The sequence below is a fragment of the Atractosteus spatula genome, chromosome 4, assembly GCF_055471065.1.
Source record: "Atractosteus spatula isolate fAtrSpa1 chromosome 4, fAtrSpa1.hap1, whole genome shotgun sequence".
Taxonomy (NCBI): Eukaryota; Metazoa; Chordata; class Actinopteri; order Semionotiformes; family Lepisosteidae; genus Atractosteus; species Atractosteus spatula.
The window spans coordinates 61,845,724-61,866,952 of NC_142709.1; the positions used below are offsets into that span (position 1 = coordinate 61,845,724).

General features: G+C 38.6%; 1 protein-coding gene across 4 annotated transcripts; it reads right to left on the minus strand.

Moving 5' to 3' along the window:
• Window positions 1-1,335: 1,335 nt before the first annotated feature.
• Window positions 1,336-19,578, minus strand: septin2 (septin 2). Of its 4 annotated transcripts, XM_088912675.1 has the most exons (14): window positions 19,417-19,546; window positions 18,309-18,364; window positions 16,671-16,707; window positions 13,735-13,849; window positions 12,017-12,103; window positions 11,170-11,293; window positions 9,848-9,982; window positions 9,160-9,277; window positions 8,916-9,017; window positions 8,226-8,371; window positions 7,583-7,705; window positions 4,650-4,710; window positions 4,215-4,309; window positions 1,336-3,388 (listed from the first exon to the last, which is right to left on the minus strand). In XM_088912675.1, exons 3-13 carry the CDS (start codon window positions 16,692-16,694, stop codon window positions 4,223-4,225), a joined length of 1,122 nt encoding a protein of 373 aa, XP_088768801.1. In that variant the 5' UTR covers window positions 16,695-16,707; window positions 18,309-18,364; window positions 19,417-19,546; the 3' UTR covers window positions 1,336-3,388; window positions 4,215-4,222. The 4 variants fall into 4 exon arrangements, with proteins under 4 accessions (XP_088768801.1, XP_088768803.1, XP_088768799.1 ...); XM_088912677.1 differs by lacking the exon at window positions 18,309-18,364 and having other exon boundaries at window positions 7,622-7,705; window positions 19,417-19,578; XM_088912673.1 differs by lacking the exon at window positions 18,309-18,364 and having other exon boundaries at window positions 19,417-19,577.
• Window positions 19,579-21,229: the final 1,651 nt, after the last annotated feature.

A 21,229-nucleotide genomic window follows, 5' to 3' on the forward strand; every position in this document is an offset into this window, starting at 1 on the left:
GACCCAGAGAGACTCTGGCAAGGCCTGTGAGGTAGCCTGGCTCTGAATAGCAAGGCTGCTGTATCAGGTAGAAAACGAAATTAGTGAAAAAGGAAGCAAGAAGAAAAATAGCAGGAAACCCAGCAATTCATATGCGATTTGTGTTCTTGCTGATTCAAACAAATATAAAAAGAGCCAAATGTTTATTACTGGAGTGATAAAGTACATTAAGACAAGCACACAGTTGGCAATCATTACACTTTCAAAGCTTATAGTATCACTCCTATTATTGTTTTAAAACTAAAACATATTGAAAGCTTAATTAAAAAACTACATTTTGGTTAACGAAGAGGTCTGTGGATGATGTCAGTTTATCAATATGACATTTCTAAAAGAATTAGGTTTTTTGGAATGCAATTACAACACACAGGCCCATTGTTGAAACTGGCTATTTAGGGTTCTTTGACGGAAGACTGGGATCAGTTAGCTACAAGCAACCATATGAGCAAGATCCAGAAAGTAGTAGTTCAGTACTCTAATATGGAAGACTTCCAAGTGGTTACCACAGGTGACAGTCCAAATGTTTAGACAAACAAATGCTCTTTTTGTGTCAAATATGGCCAAGAACCCTGGCCTGAAGTTTATAAATTTTCCCTGGCAAAAATTATTACAGGCTTTTATGCTGCCGTGTTAGAATACTATTATTAGGTATTAACCTATATTGGCATCAGATCAAGCAGGCACATTATAACAGATTAAGATGGGATTTAACTTGTTAAACCAAAGCAAATACACAGGTGAAATGGTCTAATTTCATGTCGTTCTGCAGCAGGAATCCCACCTTAAGAGTCAGACATGTTTTCTAAACATTCCAACCACATGACACGGAAGCGAGGTGGCCACTTCAAAGCAACTCGGCTGAGCTCATAGTTTGGAAACCCAAGAAACCATAGCAGAGGATTCACTCAGAAAAACTAGCTTGAATCTGCCATCAGGAAACTTTAAGTAGCGTGAGATAACTAAATATTTCAGTGAAAAGGAATTCAATAAGGAACACACAGAATCAAATGCTAAGTAGTACCAAAAGGCTGCTTAAAGAAATAAGTTAAGTGAATTACCCAAGTGCACAAATGTGACCAGAATTAACATGTCACTAGTCCACATTACTTCAGTTCTGTTTTTATCCATGTGATTGTCTTTGGTAAAAGGAACTCGTGTCTGGATGTATTCATCAAACAGAATAAATGTATTTTGTTACTCTAAATGGCTTATACACCAAAGTGATATTACAGTACATAAAAAAACAAGACCTCAGAAATATGAGCTTCATTCAGTGACAGACCAAACCAAAAAAGTGTGGGTTTAATATAAACTTTATTACAAGACAGTATTCAATTTTGTTCTGTAAACTATTAAATAGGAGACATTGGAATGTTAACCAATTCAATAAGAAAAGGTAATACCACAAAGACCGACAAAGATAGAAACCTCAGTCTGCACAAACTCTCCCTCCCTAAGCAGCTCAGATATTTAAACAACCAATCATTTAAATATGAAGCTGTAAATACCCATAACGTTGTTTGGGTCAAACTGCCTCGTGCATGCTTAACCTTGCTAAATCACCATATAATAACAAGGAAAATGCCAACATCCATTCATGTTTCTTTCACCAGCATTTTTTTCTTTTCTTTTTGGCAGAACTGTATACATTTACTGGACACATTTCACTGGACATCCTGTTATTTTTAAATTTTTCCACTTCTCTTCAAAAAAATCAAAAAGTAAAAAGCAAGAACAATACATCAATAGGGAGCTCTGTATGGTATTCCTGAGGCTGACACATACTGATGCTGGGGAAGGTAAACCCTCTTCCAACAAGGAGGAGGGATAACATAACATAGCTCACATAACATACATAACGCATATCTCCTTTGTAAGACTATAGCTCTCATGGAATGCTGTAACTGACTGAACACTTTTAAGAGGCATTGGAAAAAAAAGTTTGGCCCAATATTTATTAATGATAACTCGCATCAGAAAAAACTCCCATGTAACATCATGAGATGGCTACATCCCAATCATTTTACCCATTTGTGGAAGACCATCTCTATATATTGTACTGCTGAATTATTATGTTTTAAGCTGTGCTTAAGAAATCCCACAAAACCTTTAACTAGCCTGTGGACCCTACTTCTCTCAGATAAGAATCCAATTCCAAGATGCCATTTACAGTGTGAAGAACTAACACCGGTCTCTGAACTACACTACTGGAAAAAACTAAGGATAAAACAATACCTCACTTTAAAGTCATGCACAGATGTCATGGAATTCTTCACAGTTTATTTCCTTCCATTACATTTTTTTTTTTGGTCACTTTGAAGCCAAAACAATGACATGAACACAATTGTTTTGTAACAATTAAGGTGAGGTGGTCTTAACTCCTTTACATCTCTGAACCACATGTGCAGCTAACAAGGATAGCATTTACTCTGACCCACAGCCCAGCGCATCTCTAGACGCAGACTACATTGTTAAAAAAAAGCAGGAGAACAGATTTGATATCTGCCTAATACAGAATATAGCATGTGTTTATGTCCTTACATAATTGTCCTTGTCCTTGATAATTATACCGGTCATGACATGTTTATTGACTAATTTCTCTTTTTTTTTGGATTTGTCTGGATGAGAAAAAATGTGCTTCAAGAAAAGTCTGAGTTGCCCCAACAGAAAAAAAAATGTTAGCGTTTGCACAAGCGATCGTCCTTCCATGCTGTACTTGTGGGCAACATGGCCAGCGCTGTCCTTGCTAGACCCAGAATACGAGTGGCTTCAGCAATGCTTGCCTTTGGAAATGGGCCACATGCGTGGAAGGTCTGTTGTGAGTTAACATGTCAGCGATGCGTGCTAGTGGGCTCAGAATGACTGCCGTGTGTCACCCAGGTGGATGCTGCACTTCACTGGTGGATGAAGTGGGGTGGAAGCCTCTCATCAAAGCAAAGCGACCTTGGATAATTCAGGATGAAAAGCATCACATAAAATGTGAGGAATGCTAATTGCTGAAGAACAGGAAGGCAGTAAGTTGGTACTGGAGAGCAGGGTTTGTTATTTTCAAATTTAGCAGCATTTGGTGCGATTACTCTATTACAACAAATGGCTCCAAGAAATAAATCAGGGAATAATACCCCATGCAGGGATACACCTCATATCAGTAACTTGTATGGTAAAAATATCAAAAGTAAAAAAAGAAAACAATATATATGGAAATATAAAAACACAAGACCATATTGCTTTATAAAATGGATACAAAGAACTAACACAGGTGGAAACAGAGAAAGTGGTGGGCAGGTCCCTTTAAAGTCAAGACTGCTCCCTCACGCTCTCTTGCTCAGTTGAACCGGCGAGGCTTGACCTGGGAGGAAAAATCCAATATATTCACTGGTGTTACAGCATATTATAACTGGAGTTGGAATAAATGGAGTAGCAAAGAAAACACGTTGTTTTCAATATGTGGCAGTATGATTCAATATGTTTCAGTATGTCACAGCTTTACAAGCTGTTAGAAGATAGTTAAAGGTAAAAACCTTTAAATGGCTATGGATCTAAATCAAGTTAATGGTTTATTACTCTTCCTATTTTACAGTATTCAAATTTATTTTTAATTTTTCCACCACTTCATACTGATGAAATGACAGGACTTGGCATTCTAGAAACCCTTGAGTTTAGGACAAAATCAACAAATTGCAGTTTAAGCAGGACTGCTGTCTGGATGACACACCAATCCACTATAATAAGTCTGTGCGCACTTTAACACAGAGGCAGTAAATAAGAGATCTACTAAGCATGATTTCAGAGGGAGGGAATGCCACACAGGAAACACCCCAGTCTGTAAATGAATCCAAGACTCAAGAACTGTAACTGTAACTGCACCCAAGACATTGCTATACCCATCTTAATACAAAAATATAAGGGCAAATGACACAGATAAAGACATGATTGCATTGATCACTATATGCTTTGGGGGAGGGACAGGGGAATGGATGGGGGTGTTACTGCAAATACTAAAAAATACATTGCATCATCAGTCAGTAATGCAGACATCTAGTAATTAGTTAATTCTGACGGTATTAAATTATGTAGGTGATTTCACATTGCAGTGAAGCTCTTCCCTTTATGCTCTTCTCCTAATGGCTGCTGTGTTGTAAGGTGTTGAGGAGTTGTGTAACAGTGGGTCTTACCACTTCCTTCAGACATGGTGCCCATCTCCATCACCTTCTCCCTGCTTCTGCATCTGGGCCTGCATCTTAGCAATCATCTCCTGCATTCGCCGTAGCTAAAGAGCAAGCAGAGAGAATAGGTAGTCCATCAGAAACAAAGCTCTGGCCACATCCTCTATTCATCCACATCACAAATTCAGTGAAAATCAGAGCCATAGCCCCAACATAGTGATAAATGCACTGAGTTGTATATGGAGCCGTTGGCTGTTTAAGACTATTAAGTTTAATCATGTATTATAAGATAGAATTAGACAAAATTCCTTTTTCTTGCCTTGGGCATTATTCAGGAGATTTCCTGAATGCCGATTACGATTTGCAGTCAGAGCTGATAGGTAACACTGCATGCAGCTGCAGTGTCAGCTGAGAGATAATGGTATTAAGATTAAGCCTGTGTACCTCGGCCTCCTTCTCTTGGAGAATCATGTCCTTGTCGAATTCCTCAGGCTCTGCTCCCTTCCTGAAACACATAAGCATTGAATATTGCGTTCACAGCACTAAAACCCACTGTTAGATTAGAGTCCTTCATCAAACTATTATTTGATATACAATTATCAGTACTTGCTTATTAACAACATGCTGCTAATATGGAGATTTGATCAAGCTTAAAAATATCAAAGAGAACAATATAATGGATATTGCATATTCAGATGCAAAGTATTACCATTCTTAGGTCTTAAGTCTAAGGTATTGTTCATTGCAAGCTTCTTTGTCTAAAAAAATCTATGCAACAGTTTAAAACTGATACCTTGAAATGTGTCTTTTTCATGGATATATAGCATAGGTTCTCAGGAAGGAATGATATAAATATGTCCAGAAATTGAGATTTGCACTACAAGAACATTTAGTTCTTTATTCAGCATCTGTCAAAACTGCACATACTGTATATTTCCTCACAAAGAAGAAATGATTTGTTAGTAACCTTGACAGTCTATACACCTTAAAAATCTTTACATTCGAAATCGATCATGTGACTTGACTGTGACAGACGAATGTCTGCAAAGTCAGACTGCAATCACAACAGTACCCTCTCCTGGTATTACTGCGCAACAGCGTCATACATGTACAGTGGAAGGAAGACTTTCTACAAATGGTCCCCAGAGCCAATATCCTGGTTAGGCTCCTTGGATTTGTAGACCCCTTTCGTCTACTGATTACTAAAGGCCGGCTTTATACCAAGACTATGACTAATAAGGCAGTCATTTCATTCAGGTAAACATTGTTAATAATATACTTAAGACCTCAATGACCAGACTGCAACACATCTTAGTCTGGATTTAAAAGCACCGGCTTCATAAAGTGAAATATTTACACAGCCTATGCAAGATGTGTCAATCAACCTCAATCCTTGATCGTTGGCCACATTTTTTCTTTTTCATTAAAATAAATGGCATCTCTTGCCGTGATTTTGATAGGCATACTTTTTCCTCAGCCATTTTGTACCTCTTCAATGGTATTTTTTGTTACTCAAATTGGTATTCAAAAAAGGAATTTTCTTCATCACTCACAAGAGATACAGGTGCAAACTGTCTATAAATACATTCCATTCACATAGTGGATATAACAGCAATTGTTTTCATTGTTCCAAGTGGTGCATCCACATTAAATCATTCTATTATGTGACTTTTTTTCTGTATACTTCATGGACAAACAGGAATATTGATGGCCATACTCCACTCCATGCTGCCCGCAAGCAAGCAAATTATCTTAAATTGCATAGATTTCTGTTAAAAGAGAAGACTCAGCATAAATTTGTAATGCACAAAATTACCCAGCATCCAAGCAAACTACTGCTAACTGTAGACTTCATTTTAATTATACTGTATATTCTCTAATCCGAGACTCAGGCCTCTGTAGTTCTGAAGAAAGGATGACAACACCATATGATTTTGTACACTGTACAATTGTGTTAAAGACTCTCAGTTATACTTGAGTACCAGAAAGTGAAAATCACATACATAAAAGAAAGAAGCCAGTGAATCTGACATCAAAGGACTGAAGGAGCATTTAGATAAGCGAGCAGTGGTGCAGCAATAGCAAAGCAGTGTGCTGACAGGCTGAAGACCAGATAAAGAGCGCCAGTGCAGCTCCCAAGAGTACCTCCCTCTCTCCTCTGTACACAGCCACAGCTGGCTGGGAACACGGCTTTTACGGATCACTGCATTCGGCTCATAAAGGAACACAGACTTTGAAATGTTCAGAGCCTGTGGTATGACGCCACACTAACACCTGGATACACAGCACATCTGACTGCCATTTTGCTGCAATGGAAAAAGAAAGTTATTTTCCTTTGGAGCTTTATAACCCTTTAAAAAACAGATTTCATATTCTATCTCAGGGAGATAAACTAAGGGAATTTAGAACAAATGTGCAAAAAACAGCAATTCTGAAAGATACTTTGACCGCGGCAGGACATGTCCGGGTCCTCTGATAACGAAGCATACAGTAGTAGTGTTATTAAACTCATGTTGAAAATTATGAGTCCGTGTAGGTTGTTTTAAAAAACATACACATGTAAGATGTTAGATATGTAAGATTGCTTTACACTATCTCTGGTGACTTCTGTGCCTGCAGTGGGTGCCTTTTTGAGAACGTCTCTGTGGAGGTCTTTTAACTTATCTTATCAAAATTTAAAGGCAAATGGCTTGAGTTTCTTTGCTCAACTACTGTCATTAGATGGCGTTCAGTAGCAGCTGATAAGGCGGTGTACTTTTTACAAAGGGCAGTCCCTTGTCTTGTGTTACAAATGTGTCCTTGAAACAGAAATAAAACATGCTGAAAATAATCCTAAACTTGGATACTATCCTTTTATGAAACAAGTAGAGGCTCATTCCACAGTAAAACCCAAAATGAAGACACAAAATTTTAGCCGTGGAGCAAAATTCCAGGTGTGTTCAAAGCAGAAACATTGTTTCTTATTTCCTTCTACTTTTCAGCATGGAATTAACCTGCTTGTTTCTGTACAGCCTGCAAGATGATGCAGCTCTCCACTGAGTCATGTCCTTATTCACTGATATTATCATTGAATGGATAGTATCCCCATGTATCTAATATAATTGAAAAGAGGGTCAAAAGGGACTTATTTTTTTAATATGTACCTTTTTTTTAATCTCCAGCCAAATGTTTATTAAACTAATCAATACAAGGCATTTTTCCTTCACATCTTACCCAGGTTTACTGTTCTAGTAGCTAAGTGGAAGGAAGGTAGCCTTTGCAATGAAATCTTGTTTTTCCATACTATACCCGTGAGTACACCAGTACTCCAGATCAACCAGAGTGTTCCAGGGAGAGCAGGGAGGTGCAGGAAGGCAGGAAGAAAGGCAGATACATACGCAGGAGAAAGAGGCAGAATGTAACCATGTGAGGACAACCTTCCGCCTCGTTTGAGGCGCTCCGAGCGGAAGTTTTCATAGTGGAGATCCTGGGTCACTTCCTGTAGGTCCTGCATGTGGGTTCTGATAAAAGAAAGAACAGCAAATTATGCCTAAACCAATGCCTCACAACTAACTGTTCAGTGCCAACCTACTGTATAATGTTTTGCTAAATACTTGTGAGGGAAAATATATGTGATAAGACATACGTGGTTTAAGCCTCCTGTAAATGATGTGAGCGATTAGAAAGGATTAAATAGGATCTTTATGAACTTATGATCCTTTAGCATTTACTGTATTGTTCAACTGTTCAATTTTCTTTCAGGTTCCATTACAACTTAAACATTTCAACTTCCCCATTCACAGCTGATCAGCTACAGCTGGCTGGAACTTCAGAAGGGAAAAATGCTGTAACAGCACTGCAGCCCAGACATAAACTGGAGACTTTATACTGCTCTACACTGATTCCCAGCTCACTTATCAAACCACTTTGAACAGACAGCTGCTCACGCTTGGTTACCTTCGCCTGTCTGTATTTTAGCCCCTCATCTGGACTGATACTGCGGAAGGGACCCAGTCCTGTAAGTGAAGCTCCCTCACTCACATGAGCATGGTGCGCAGCTTGAGGAAGTCATTGTGCTCAGGGTTCTCCACCTCCACGACACCCCAAGGGTACAGACGGCCTCGCACCTTCTTCCCCTTGGCCTCAATCTGCTGATTGGACCCCACGACTGCGAACGGGATACTGGTCTGGGAAGCACATATACATATCGAAACATTACAATCTTACTACTGGATCCCACCACGGGACTTCGCCTCTCTTCACTCAATACAGCCTGACTCCAGTTTAACAAAGGATTAGTCTTCTTCAATCTGTTGAGAAGTAAAGTGAGACATCAACAGACCTATCAGAAGTATACATTACGTGGTTTCAGACGTGTAAAAAATGTAATTAACATTTTAAGTGAATGCGATAAATGGTAACTACACAATTACAGAGAAAGAAGTACAATAAAACTTCTTACAATAAAATAAAACTTAAAAATGTTGTTAGCTTGAATTTCATATTCTAAACACATCTTCCAATCTTAGTATGAAGACTTCCTATGGGACATTCAGTCTGTATCAACAGTGCATAACATATATATAGGTGGAAATTATTATGCATACCCACAGGGTAAAGTCAAATGTAGTCCTGGATTTTGCGCATTTTACCACAAGAGGCCGCCACTTCAGTGAAGTTGAATAATTTCTGCTAAACAAGTATGGAGACTGTCACTCTTTTAAAAGGCACCTTGAGAATTCGGGTCTGTTCTTTGAAATCCTCATCCTCATCAGACTCTGCGTCAGGGAGGTGGTAGATCTTGATGCCATGCTCATCAATCTCATCTAAAATCTGGAGCAGAGAAAACAACATTCACGTTTGTTACAACAGTTCTCCACTGCTTACAACTCTGACAGGAATCATCTTGAATTTACAGAAACCAAACTTTGAAATGCCAAAGCAAAATCAGGAACTGAGAAAAAGTCTGTCCTACCCTGCGCTTGAGCCTCTCTCGCTCCTTCAGTGTGAGGGTGTCAGCCTTGGCAATGACAGGGACCACGTTGACTTTGTTATGAATTGCCTTCATGAACTGGACATCTAGGGGCTTCAGGCTGAAACACAAACAACAGAGTCTCAGGAACAACAGTAACACAGAGTCCAACACAGGGTGGAAATCCTGTGCCAAATGCAACCAAAAAAACAAAGTCTGGCTCAGTGATCAACCCATGTGCTTGATCTCTCCCTGACAATTCTAAATGGTCATCTAGGTAGCTGCATGACCTACTTGAAATGGCTAATATAAGAAATGCTGAGTTGTTCAAAGAAAAACATTAAAGAGATGAGATTTTGTCATCTTGAACATGATGGACGACTTTGTCCAGTTTTCTTAAAGAGCAATCACAATCAAATAGCCATGTCCAATCCTGGTCCAAGTGGGCTGGTGTGTATGCAGGTTTTCAAGGTCTCTTTAAAGCAACAGCGGCAGAAAAACCAGGAGAAGCTACTAATGCGGTCCAACTGGTGCGGAGCTTGAATAAACATCATAACGGATTTGTCAGTCGAATATTCACAGAGCAATAACATAAAAAGTACAACTACATAAAGTAAGGTCAAGAAGGTTACAGGACAAATGCCCTCTTTCACTTCAGAACAGACAACAGAACACTTGTCACATTGCTTACCCATGGCCCAGAGGAGAAATGAAGTAGAAGCAGCAGTGCACGCGGTTGTCCACTATGTGCCTGCGGTTCAGACCACTCTCATCGTGAAGGTATCGCTCGAACTGGTCATCGATGTAGGATATAATGGTGCTAAAGCTGTCAGAAAGGGTGAAATTAAACATGTTCTTTGTTTACTGAGAACGCTCTCGCTCAACAAATGAACCAATCTGGTGCTGATTTATTTGGTGTCCAAAAACACTTCTACCATCATCTAATTGCATTTTTGTAAACCAAAGTACAACTTTCAGAGATTTACAACAATAATTCAAGTTTACCAATTTGTCATTCGACAAATGATCAAATGATCACTCTAACTCTAGCTGCATGCATCCTACAAATTGGTTTCCTTTTAAAAATGTATGTTTTCTATAAGCAAAAAGGAATTCCAGAAGAAACAATACAAACCTACATACTGTATTACATACAGCAAGATAACGTGACAAGCAATGGGATAGGAGGGAAAATACAGATGAGAAACCTCCTCCTTCAAGTGGAAATCTTCACAATACTGACAGGCCTGCTGTTTAAAGGCTACAGTTCTCATCCTTCCACCATTCCAGATGTTTCCTGTTCTGGTTAGAGGCTTATGGCCACTCCCAGCACATCAGACAGGAGTGGAATAGGAGAGGGATGATGTGAGCACGAGAACACCAGATATGAAAGGCTGAGAGTTATGCTGTCCAGATGGCAGCAGAGGGGAAAACATGGCCTAAAGGAGAAAGGGAAGCCTGGGGAGGACAGACACTGGGCTTTCCTGCAGTTCAGCCCTGCCTGTCCCACAACCACCAGCCCAGAAAGACGGAACGTGTTTTCCCTAAAGGAATAATCGCTACCTATACAGCGGGCAGACTTAACTCTGAACTAGAACCTTTGCTACATAAAGCTGAAAGGGTTAGTTAAATTCATGCTTAATAAATGAATTAGTGAATTAATAATTAATTTACAAATTGTACAAACATTTTTTAAAGTTAGCTCATTGTTGACAACCAAGATAAAATATAGGTAGCTATTTTGATTTACACAGGAAGACTCTTTTCCTGCTTTTAATAAAATTAACTTACTTCATGCTTTCTAAGTATAAGTTAGTTAAAAAGTTCCAATAATTTTGGGCAGAAGGAATTCGTGTGATGGATCACACGGCTCAGAACGATTCATGACCCACTGCAGATGCAAAAAGTATAACTTTTCACTTGCAAGCTTGGTTTTGGTTGCCAGCTGTTTTGGTCTTCAAACACAAGGGTTATTAAATGCAAGTAATGACAGAGTAAGGTAGGATGTAATACCAGTCCTGGCTGTTAATAGCATCGCCATAGCCTGGTGTGTCCACCACCGTAAGTCTGAGCTTCACCCCTCGCTCCTCGATCTCCACTGTGGAGGCCTCGATCTGCACCGTGCGCTCGATCTTCTCTGCAGAACACACACAGCAATGAGCAATGTTCTTTTATCAGATCCTAGGCTTAAAGGGCAGTTCAGTGTGAAATACAGAAGAACCATCTTACATCCTCTTTGTGTCTCCAGCTGTGGTCTGTGTGTTGAGCTCTAAGTAAGTGCCTGTATCGACTAGTGTAACTTGTTTATTTGTTTTTACTTCACATTTTCAGATAAGAAGGGCCTGGATGTTCCTTTTTTCTGAAAAGACCACATCTGCTCTACTTTGCCAAGACACAGTCATGTGATATCCCAACCTCTTTTTTTTCTACTTCTAACCACAGTGGTAGCTGGAGACACTGGACACATAAATAAAGTGGGGGTGCACAGGCTGAAAAATACTTCAGCAAGGCACTACTTTCTTTATATTCGGCTAATGGTTATTGCTTATATTATTGGTATATTCTCATAGTTTGTGAAAGTTTACTTTAGAGAAAACAAGAATTGCTAGCTTAACATGTATGCAGGAGAAAACTATATAGGATAGGCTGGAGAGTCTTAAAACATACTGCTTACCACATGAAAGACTCAGGAAATATCACAAAGCAGCTAGGAACAAAACGGATGCACAAAAGATGTACTCTAGCTAACAGACTTTATTATAATAATATATAAATGTTCATCCGTTCAGCAATGATGGTAACAGTATGTACTTGAAAACTTGAGAGCCTCAGAATTAACAGCAAAAATAAACACTCTTACCTGCAGCTCCAGGGATGACTCTCTCAGGGTAAAGGTCAGTGAGAAACAGGCTGTTAATCAGAGTGGATTTCCCTAGGCCTGACTCTCCTAGAAAGAGAACAAATAACTTGTTAATAGAATTTGTGCAAGCTCTTTTTAAAATAACTTAATAAACCTTTTCTTTTATTTTAATGATCTCCAGTTATGCTCCTTCAACAACACCATAAAGAAGATTTTTTTTAATTTGCCCTGTTCATTTAGCTAATCCCATTTATCACACAGTACTGTGAATGGGCATCTAAAATCTGCACTGCCTGAAAACCAACATGTAAGAAAAAAACACACATTTAGATCCTGTCTGAAAGATGTGCACTCCTGGAGAATAAACACCTCTATGCTTAAAACAATGGGGTGATGTCAGATGTATAGCAAATACTAGGAAATTCAGATAAGATGCCATTTCTGACAGCCAGGCACTGCTCATTGACTCTTTTGGACAAGGAACAAGCCTGCTTTAAATTAACCATATGTGACGTTATTCAATTTCGATCAACAAAAGACTGTTTACACAGTACTACTGTTGTTTTGTATGTAGTCCTCAGAAGGACAAGCTTATGACTGAGAGACATGACAGCAGTATGACAATAGCATTAAACACTACAATTTTTTTGCGGTTTGCAGAGAAGTTATTAGATTGTACATCCTACTGTCCCATCTCTATGTTTAGCAGAATCTTTTCTGAAACCGAGTTAGAATGTGAGCTTTCTTGAGCTGGTTTCTGGAACAGATTAGAGATTCCACAGTGACCTAGTTAAAAGAACAGGGGTGAGTTTCTATAAACTGACTGCTCTGAATGTAGCTCCCACCCCCAAATTAATTCCATGGTCTCAAAACTCCTGGGAATGGAGCCTATTTGTTTTTCTGAACAGACACCCTCAGTGCAACATTGCAATTCACTGCAGCTGGAACTTTTCAGTGAGCAAGAAATGTTGAACCCACATGTTTGTTTTTTTTCATTTGGTTTTGGGGCTTTTCCATTTGCAGAACGCAGTAACTACATTTTGAACTTTTTTTGACTAACAGATTTTTTATTTCCATTTTTTTCCCCATTTTCCTGAAAGTCATGTTTGCTTTGCAATCACATTCCATGCAGGCTGTGAGCTGTGAAGGTGTATAAAATAATGAAACGTGTGTCACGTTAGGCATAACAGAACTCTCCAACAGGAGCAAAGGAGAAGTGAAGCTGACCTGCAGGGGGGACACATAATGCCCTTGGCCAAGGGTGGGCATATACTGAGTTAAAAGTGAAAGTGCAAACTTGCTAACCATTTCTTTGGATACCTTCATTTTGTTCACTTTCTGTGCAACTCTGTCTAATAACAGACCTAACTGCAACAGACATTCTTTACTATTCAAACAAACTTGGTTCAAATATTTTTCAAAAGGAAATTTAAATCACATTTTCCAAAAACAGATGCAAATACCTTAAGCATCGCCGAATGGGTTATCCAACATTTCTAAGTTAAATTTACTTACTGGTCGAAAGTTTAAAAATCCCCCGATAAGAAAATAAACACTGCTCCTGTTAGAAATCTTTGCAAATCTTTCTGATCCGTTTAGCTGTTCTGGGAACTTTGGTTTGCAAAGAGTGGTATGATCTGAAACTAGGCAGAACAGACCCGGCAGCTTGTTCATGTTCAATATTGCTAGTGCTTGGGTGCGAGAGGGAACTCACTTACCTACCACCATCAAGGTGAACTCAAAGCCTTTCTTGACAGATTTACGATGGACCTGGTTGGGCAGGTTGGCGAAACCCACATAGCCTGGAGTCTCTGGGTTGGAGAACTGGCCCTGCTGAGGAGTGGACAAGACATTCCAGATATCAACTCAGATTCTGCAAAGCTAGGGATACCATTTACTTTGAATAATCATTGAATACCTATACTTGAAATAACACCCCACATAACACATGATCAGCTGTAATGCACACCTCAGCTTCACTGTCTTCACCTTCGGGGTTAAAAGTGGGCTAAGATGCCTCAGGTGGATGAGTCTCCTAAAGATACTTAGTGATAAAGTTTCATGGTCGTACTTAATGACTCCCAACTGATCCAAATGGACATGTCTTCACAAAGTGGGCTACCTTGTGCCCACTCTAAAGTAAGAGATAGCTAAAGCTTCTCAAGGATGTCATATTGCTTCTCATGAAATTTGCAACAGTTCTGCAATGCAGTACATCCCATTTTGCCCATATCCAGAAAAACTTTCCAACTTAACCATATGGAATGTGTGCTGCTTGTTTAGATAACTGTATTACAACAGAGGTAAGAAATAAAACAAACGAGTTTTGTGAACTCAATAATGGACTTGGAACAAGTCAACACAGAATAATATTAGAACTTTAAGGCTACATATCCTGTTATTGTGTGAGAATTTGTTGTGTTCTTTATTTGCCATTCAGATTTATGGCTCCACCTGAGAGACAGGGACTATAAATGAGATGACTTATCAGACTTCCAGATTTTGCCAATTTTTCAGTTTTATTTCTGTATTTAACTATTAATTTAATATAATTATATATTCTATATATATATTTAATATAATTTAATATAAATTTTCTATATAGTTCTATTTCCTGTTGGTCTGTTTGGTTTAACCCTGTCACTTCTGTATCTTGACATTTGCTTGTAGTGAGTTTGTCTAACTCTACAGACCAATTTGTATTCTGGTACCCCTTCCATTCTGAAGATTCTATTTTGGCCTCAAAATTACACAAGAAGGATTGTGCATTCATCTGAAAGACTCACAAAGGCACAAAAAACATGGCAAGTTTATTCTCCTTTTTTTCATAATCATAACACATGCAGACACACTTATACGTTTTGTGAATACCCAGGGTTAATGAGATCTAGAAATAAGTCTCTTCCTGTTTGTCTATTACTCTAAACAAGGCTATTCCTGGTAGGAAAGGGGGTACTTTAGCAAGATGATGACTCTAATCTGACCTCCAGCAGCTGCAAATACAGTATGAATCTGGGTGGCTGGTCTGATGGCAGATAAAATGTTCTCATCATGGCACTGGGCGCCTGGGGCACGGGGAGGATATTATTCAAATGGAATATTGAAGAGCTGCTCGGATCAACGGTGCTGGTGGGGGGATATTGGGGGACTGGGAGAACCCCTTGCTGCTTGGGGTTCTGTGTAGCCCTATTCTCCTACACAGTAAAATCCCTCGTATTAGATAACCATGCATCTTGAAACCTCAAGCAATCAGGAAATATAAATAATAATAATAATAATCAATAAAAATGTATATTAAAGTAAAAATATTCTTGGCAATAGTGTAAGTTTGAATACTGCAGGCAAAGCAGTGTTTTGCTTAACTCCCACCAGTGCAGCCAGTTTTAACACTTGACTGAAGCTTCATCAAGGGATGGCAAGTACCATAATTTATAAGTTTCACCATTTTTTTGTTAATTTACATTGCATTATTATACTACATGACAATTTGAATTTTGTGCAGAGTTGTCCTTGTCATTTTGCTTTAGGCTAGGTGTCACAGTGTGTCAGTCTGCTTGAATCTCATCTATCCGCTAAGTCCTCATGTCTGGAACGCCTAACCCTTCCTCTTCTTGCAGATACGAGTGAGGGGGGCTACTGTATTAGGGGTCCTTTCGGTAGAAACCTGAATTGGAGGACCTCTAGGGGAGATGGGGGACATTATTCTTTGTTGTACATTATTTGAAAAAGAAAATCTACAGAATTGATTAAAAATCTTGGTTGGAAAGGAATGAGTCAGTGGTACACTACATCCCTCCACCCTGACTGGGGCACAGTGGGGTCACACAGCACACCCAGCACCAGCAGAGGAGAAACAGCTGGGAGGCTTTTAAGTATAGCAATACTGGGACAGAACGGGGGAATCTGAAGAGAGCTCTTATAATCATCCCCCCCCCTTTTAAATACATATTACCATTTGTATACAACACTGTAGGTATTCCATCTCTTTATCTAGACAGTTGTATTCTACAATAATCAGGCATTTCAGATAAAAAGGTTATGATTTCCACCTTTCTTAAGGAATATGGGAAAGTAAATTATTGAAAAATGTGTTTGCCCCTTGTCAAAGTATTATGGAGCAAGAAAGCTGTTTGTCACATTTTTTTCTCATTTACTGTTGCTTTAACTTTCAGAATGTATTTAAACAAACAGTCATTACGGTAAATAATGGAAGAATGGCAGGAAAAAAAGCCAAATAAATCACTGGGCAATGAAAAAGCAGGAAAAGGAATAGACGAAACAAGCTACTAGACCTTGAACTGTAATTCACAACTTGATAGTTAGATGTAAATGAGCATCATGATACTGAGCAATTATACAATACTGTCATAAGAAAAATCTAAGAGGAACTGACATCCTCACACTCTTACACTACTTTTTACTTCTTTCAGCATATTGTATGCCAGATTTGCTACAGATGGCAGTGGTTTAATATTTGTTCTTAAATCCTAATTACATTAGAGAATATTCATGTAAAATATTCATAAAATGTAGTTTGTCTGAAGGGTGTGCAGTAATTGCATCACAAAAATGTCACTTCTGGTTACAATTCCAGGTCTTAGGCAAGTTTCACTGTACACATACTATTGGCATTCACTGCTCTAAAGAGGCTTACCTTCAGTTTCTCAGCCTGGGACATGTTGAGTTCTGACCTGCTTAAAAAGACAAGAGTTTCAATTACACTACACTTACAAGTAATGTGTTTTACACATGAATCATGAGATCTGTGTAACTGTAAGCAGCATGTAACATGTTGTAGAATACTTCTCCTTTAGTGTGAGAAAACTCCTTGACACCATATATTGCAAAAAATAAAAATGCATTTTGCTAATCAAATGCAATAATAATGGTTTTGAAACTTTTTTTTGATAATCACAGGTTCAAATCTGAGAAAACATACCCTACAGAACTTGATTATGCAAAAGGCACAGCAGATAAAGTGTGAGGTTCAAGTTATTATTCCAAATGAGCGGGTCTGCTCTCATGCCGTTCTTGGACGCCCTGCGATAGCAGGAAGTCAGCTTGTCTCTTACGCTGCCTAGTCTCTGCTCACTGAATGACTAATCGGACTTCTGAGTGCATGCCATCACCACAGCACTGAGCCAGACAGAGCCAGACCAATCCTCTAAAGCTGAGCATCATGCCAAAGCTAAAAAGCCTTCAGCCTTCTATTTAAAAAAAACTCTGACCTGTGGGTAGTAATTTCACGTTAAAAGATATTTGAATCAACAAGCCACTAAAATCCCAAACTGACCTGAAGCAGAATGTACAGTATGCCTGTCGTCACCTACAGGCCAACAACAGACAAAGCACCTGAAGGAATCCAGTCATTCCCTGACGCACTGGGGCAGGTCCATTAACTGACTCAATCTATCCCACCCAAATGCGACTTTGGTCTAAGAATGTCTACTCTCTCCAGGCTATAAGACAGATCCTGTATTTTGAGCTGAAGTTTTTAATGAATGGAAAACTCAAGTTGTCCAATATGTTCTCCTGTTATAAAGCCACTTGGTAATGAAAATGATGCTCCTTTAATAATGAAAACAGTTCAAATTGGAGCACTTCCAACAATCACCCAATCACAGGACAATTCCCTGCAATGCTATTATTTCTTTCTTAATAAAAGCTTTAGTGATATGACAGATCATGGTTAAACCAATAAATTACAGCAGATCAATTTACAGTGGATGACCTGGTTTGAAACGCCTATGATGCAATATGAAAGTATCCCTCATCTTAGTTAAGCGACTACTTTACATTCAAGGGCCCCTCTCTGACAGACTGCTCATAGAGGTGCAAGTCAAGCCCAGAAATGAGCAGGCAATGGGATCTACAGCTCACTGAACCCAGAAAGGTTGAAACCGTGTGCTAAAAATGGGGACAGTTGTGGTGCTTAGAGAGAAGGCCAAGGGAACTCAGAATAGACACTTCAAACCACACCACAGCTATGCTGCTACCCAGTCACCATAATCAACAACCCTTCAGACAGAAAAACGACACAGAGCTCTTTTAATGCCGAACAAAGAAGGCACTCGTTATTCTCCAATCAGATGAAGTGTGGCTTACTTTCTGGGTTGTCCTGATTTCCTTTTTTAGTGGTTACACTCCCCTACTGAATTACACTGTCCAGTTTTCAGTTTTTCACCCATGTTGTAGGGTATTTGTCATGCAAACCTACCTGCATGCATAAAATGTGGCTAAGTTAAAAAAAGATCACACAAAGCTCTTAAACATAATGATGAGCCACTCTAACCGTTGGGACAGTAGTTAAGATGTCACTGACGAATTTTGCTTATCGGTTATTCTTTACTGAAATACAAAAAATAGAGCAAGGCTCCGATTAACACAAAAATACCTACTAAAACAACCTAGGCTGTTACTTTCTCTATCTGCAAAGAGTGTTAAACACGAAAAACAGTGAAAACGCTAGTGTTTATCAACAAAGATGAGTCATAAAACGAACACGTATATTTCAGATTAAGATGATAAAAGATTCTGGCGAAAACAAACGAAGAAACGTTTCTATTTTTGTATTTCCTATAATATTAATGGAAGAAAGCCAAAGACTGGTAAATATCTCATATGAGCAAAGGATTTACAGGATACGTAATTGTGACTTAACCTACTCAGGATCATAAACTCGGCTACAGACTGCAAAAGATCCGAAAAGGCAAAGCTTACAAAACTTTCTGGCATGCTTTCTCGCTAGAAAAGACCACGACAGAACCTACTGTCAACAATATTAATTACAACTGGTTTCAATACACCAAACCTTTAAAAAAAAACATAGGAAAACTGTAAGCCTTAGTGATTTATCGACAGTCATTTTTTTTTACATTTAACAAAAAAAAAAACATGAAGCGCCTCAAATTGACAATAGTCAACACAGGGGAAACTAAAGGCCGTGGCATTTCCTGTCGATATAATTTGCTGAGACACAAGAACCGAAATTCAAGACCATGCATCAAGCTGTTTGCAAATGTCTCAACCACTCCCTTCAAATAATTTAGCCCGAAAATTTAAACTGTCTTTTTAAACAGAAGGAAGTAAACGCTAACACCTTATTCATAAACAAAATATAATTCCGTTATTTCTCAGATTTAATAGAAAAGCCACATATTCCTTGATGACATACAATCGGTAAAACCTAGCGATTCCGTACAAGTGATTTTATCGCCTTTCTAAAATAACGAACAGGCAAACCGGGTCACATAACTCAAATTCCGTTAGTGATGCCTGATGATGCTCTTTCAGGCTAAAGGACGCGAACCAGAGAACGACGCACGACAGGAAAAGAGCTTAAACGGTTTTTGTTTTCTAAAACATAAGCACAAAGTAGAAACCGCGAATGAAACCTTTACCTTTAAAGTACGAACGGCTTGAAAACTGAGTTGAATCTCTAGGAGGAAACCGAAGCAGTGAGAATCCTTGTTTTCTTTAAATAACACCCCTCAGATTCTTCAAATTCCGCAGTCGAGCCTCCAGCTTCTCACAGACGGAACCCAGAATCCTCCGCGACCAGATCCTCCAACAACCCATAATGCAACGCTTGTCCTTCGACTATTATTATTATTATTTAGAATAATATTTACTGTTATTTACTGTTGCTCTTCCATTTATATTACTACATGTATAATATGATATTCAATGTATGTAAAGTTTTACATACTACATACATAACGGATGAAGTTTATTATAACATAATTATGTAAGAAGTCTACCAATTACAGTGGTTGGTTCTAGTATGTAAACTGAACTTGCAGATACTTTCGGCTTTATCTTTTTTCGGTACTAGTACATATTCGGTGCCGCCATACTGCGTTTCCAGAGGCGGAGTAACTTGCCTTTGGATTCATTTACAGACCCACTTTGCTTACCAAAATCATCATGAGGTAGACCTGGATGATGGTTCTATAAAAAGGGATCCTCTTGCTATTTTATCTTTCTGTATTTTTTCTCACATTGCGTGTTAGTGAAGTGATATTTACCAAATGTCTCTTTAAAAAATGTGTGGTTTGAGTCATAATATTTGTTAAAAACAACTAGAGGGTTGCAAACCTGAATCAACTCTACGTTTCTCATAAGTATTTGGTGATCTGAGTTCACAAAATGTCAAATTATTTAGCAATATAGTTAATCTCAAAATGGATTTTTTAGAATATGCTATTGCTCAAAAGAAACAACGGGTCTGATTGATTTTTTTGCGCTAACTTTTCCGGGGCTTCAAAAACCAGTTTTAAGCGGTTGGTCCAATCAACCTTTTTCATATAAAGCAAGCTATGTAAAACTATTGTGTATTTTCGACATTTCACTGCAGTGACTCTAAATACATAACCTAAAAATGCCAGATTGTGTTTTAAGAGTAGGGGCATCGTTGTTTTTTTTTACATTAGTTAAAATATTTAAATATATATTAGACAATAAATTAAAACTAGGCGTGGAAGGAAACATTACTGAATATTTCACCAGCTGTAGGAACAGTTGTTAAAAGTTTGCAAGTCTTCCTAAATCAGGAAATAACAGTGTAATACTGCCACCTTGTGGTTACATTTTAAATTATTTTCACTGTTAGCGTTTTTTCATCGAAAATTGGCCAGGAAGCTAGAAAGAGTTTAAATCAATTACTTTTACTATCCGATGATATTCAAGTTGCATGAGGTCAAATGTGTAACTTTAGTAAAGTACCAGAATACAGAAACCAATCACCTAGAAATTCGTGAAAACCACCACAAAGCTTTGATTTTTGTATTCAAATCGTTTAATACTGTTCAACACCAGAATTTGTCATGCACAATTAAAATAAACAACTGATATAAATGTATGTTTCCGGTCATTGTCTAACAGATACGAAGATCAGAACGCGGGGGACAGTAAAGGATATCATGCTGCTCTCATTTTTTGAGAACAGAAGATCGAGTTGAAAACGAACGTTTCCTGTAGACTCACAGCCAAACGTTTTCCACAACATGTCTCCGTTGCTTGACCCACAAACCACAGCCTTGTGCTTCCTCTCTACAATCCCAGATGCAGCTCCGTTTGTTATCCTTCCATGAGTCGTGGTCCTGGTTTAGATACGGATGAAGTGACCTTTGACGAATTCGTCAGTCCTTCCAAGGTCCCGAATATCTCTATTAAACCTTCTTTTTTCTTTGATACAAGCTCAATAATTGAGTT

Bases quoted from the DNA above. Each gene is read 5' to 3' on its own strand.
- septin2 (XM_088912673.1), bottom strand. From the start codon at position 16,694: ATGTCCCAGGCTGAGAAACTGAAG. The intron at 12,104-13,734 runs GTAAGTGAGTTC...TTCTCTTTCTAG, and splicing joins GTTCACCTTGATGGTGGTAG to GAGAGTCAGGCCTAGGGAAA. The intron at 4,310-4,649 runs GTACACAGGCTT...CTTGCTCTTTAG, and splicing joins TCCAAGAGAAGGAGGCCGAG to CTACGGCGAATGCAGGAGAT.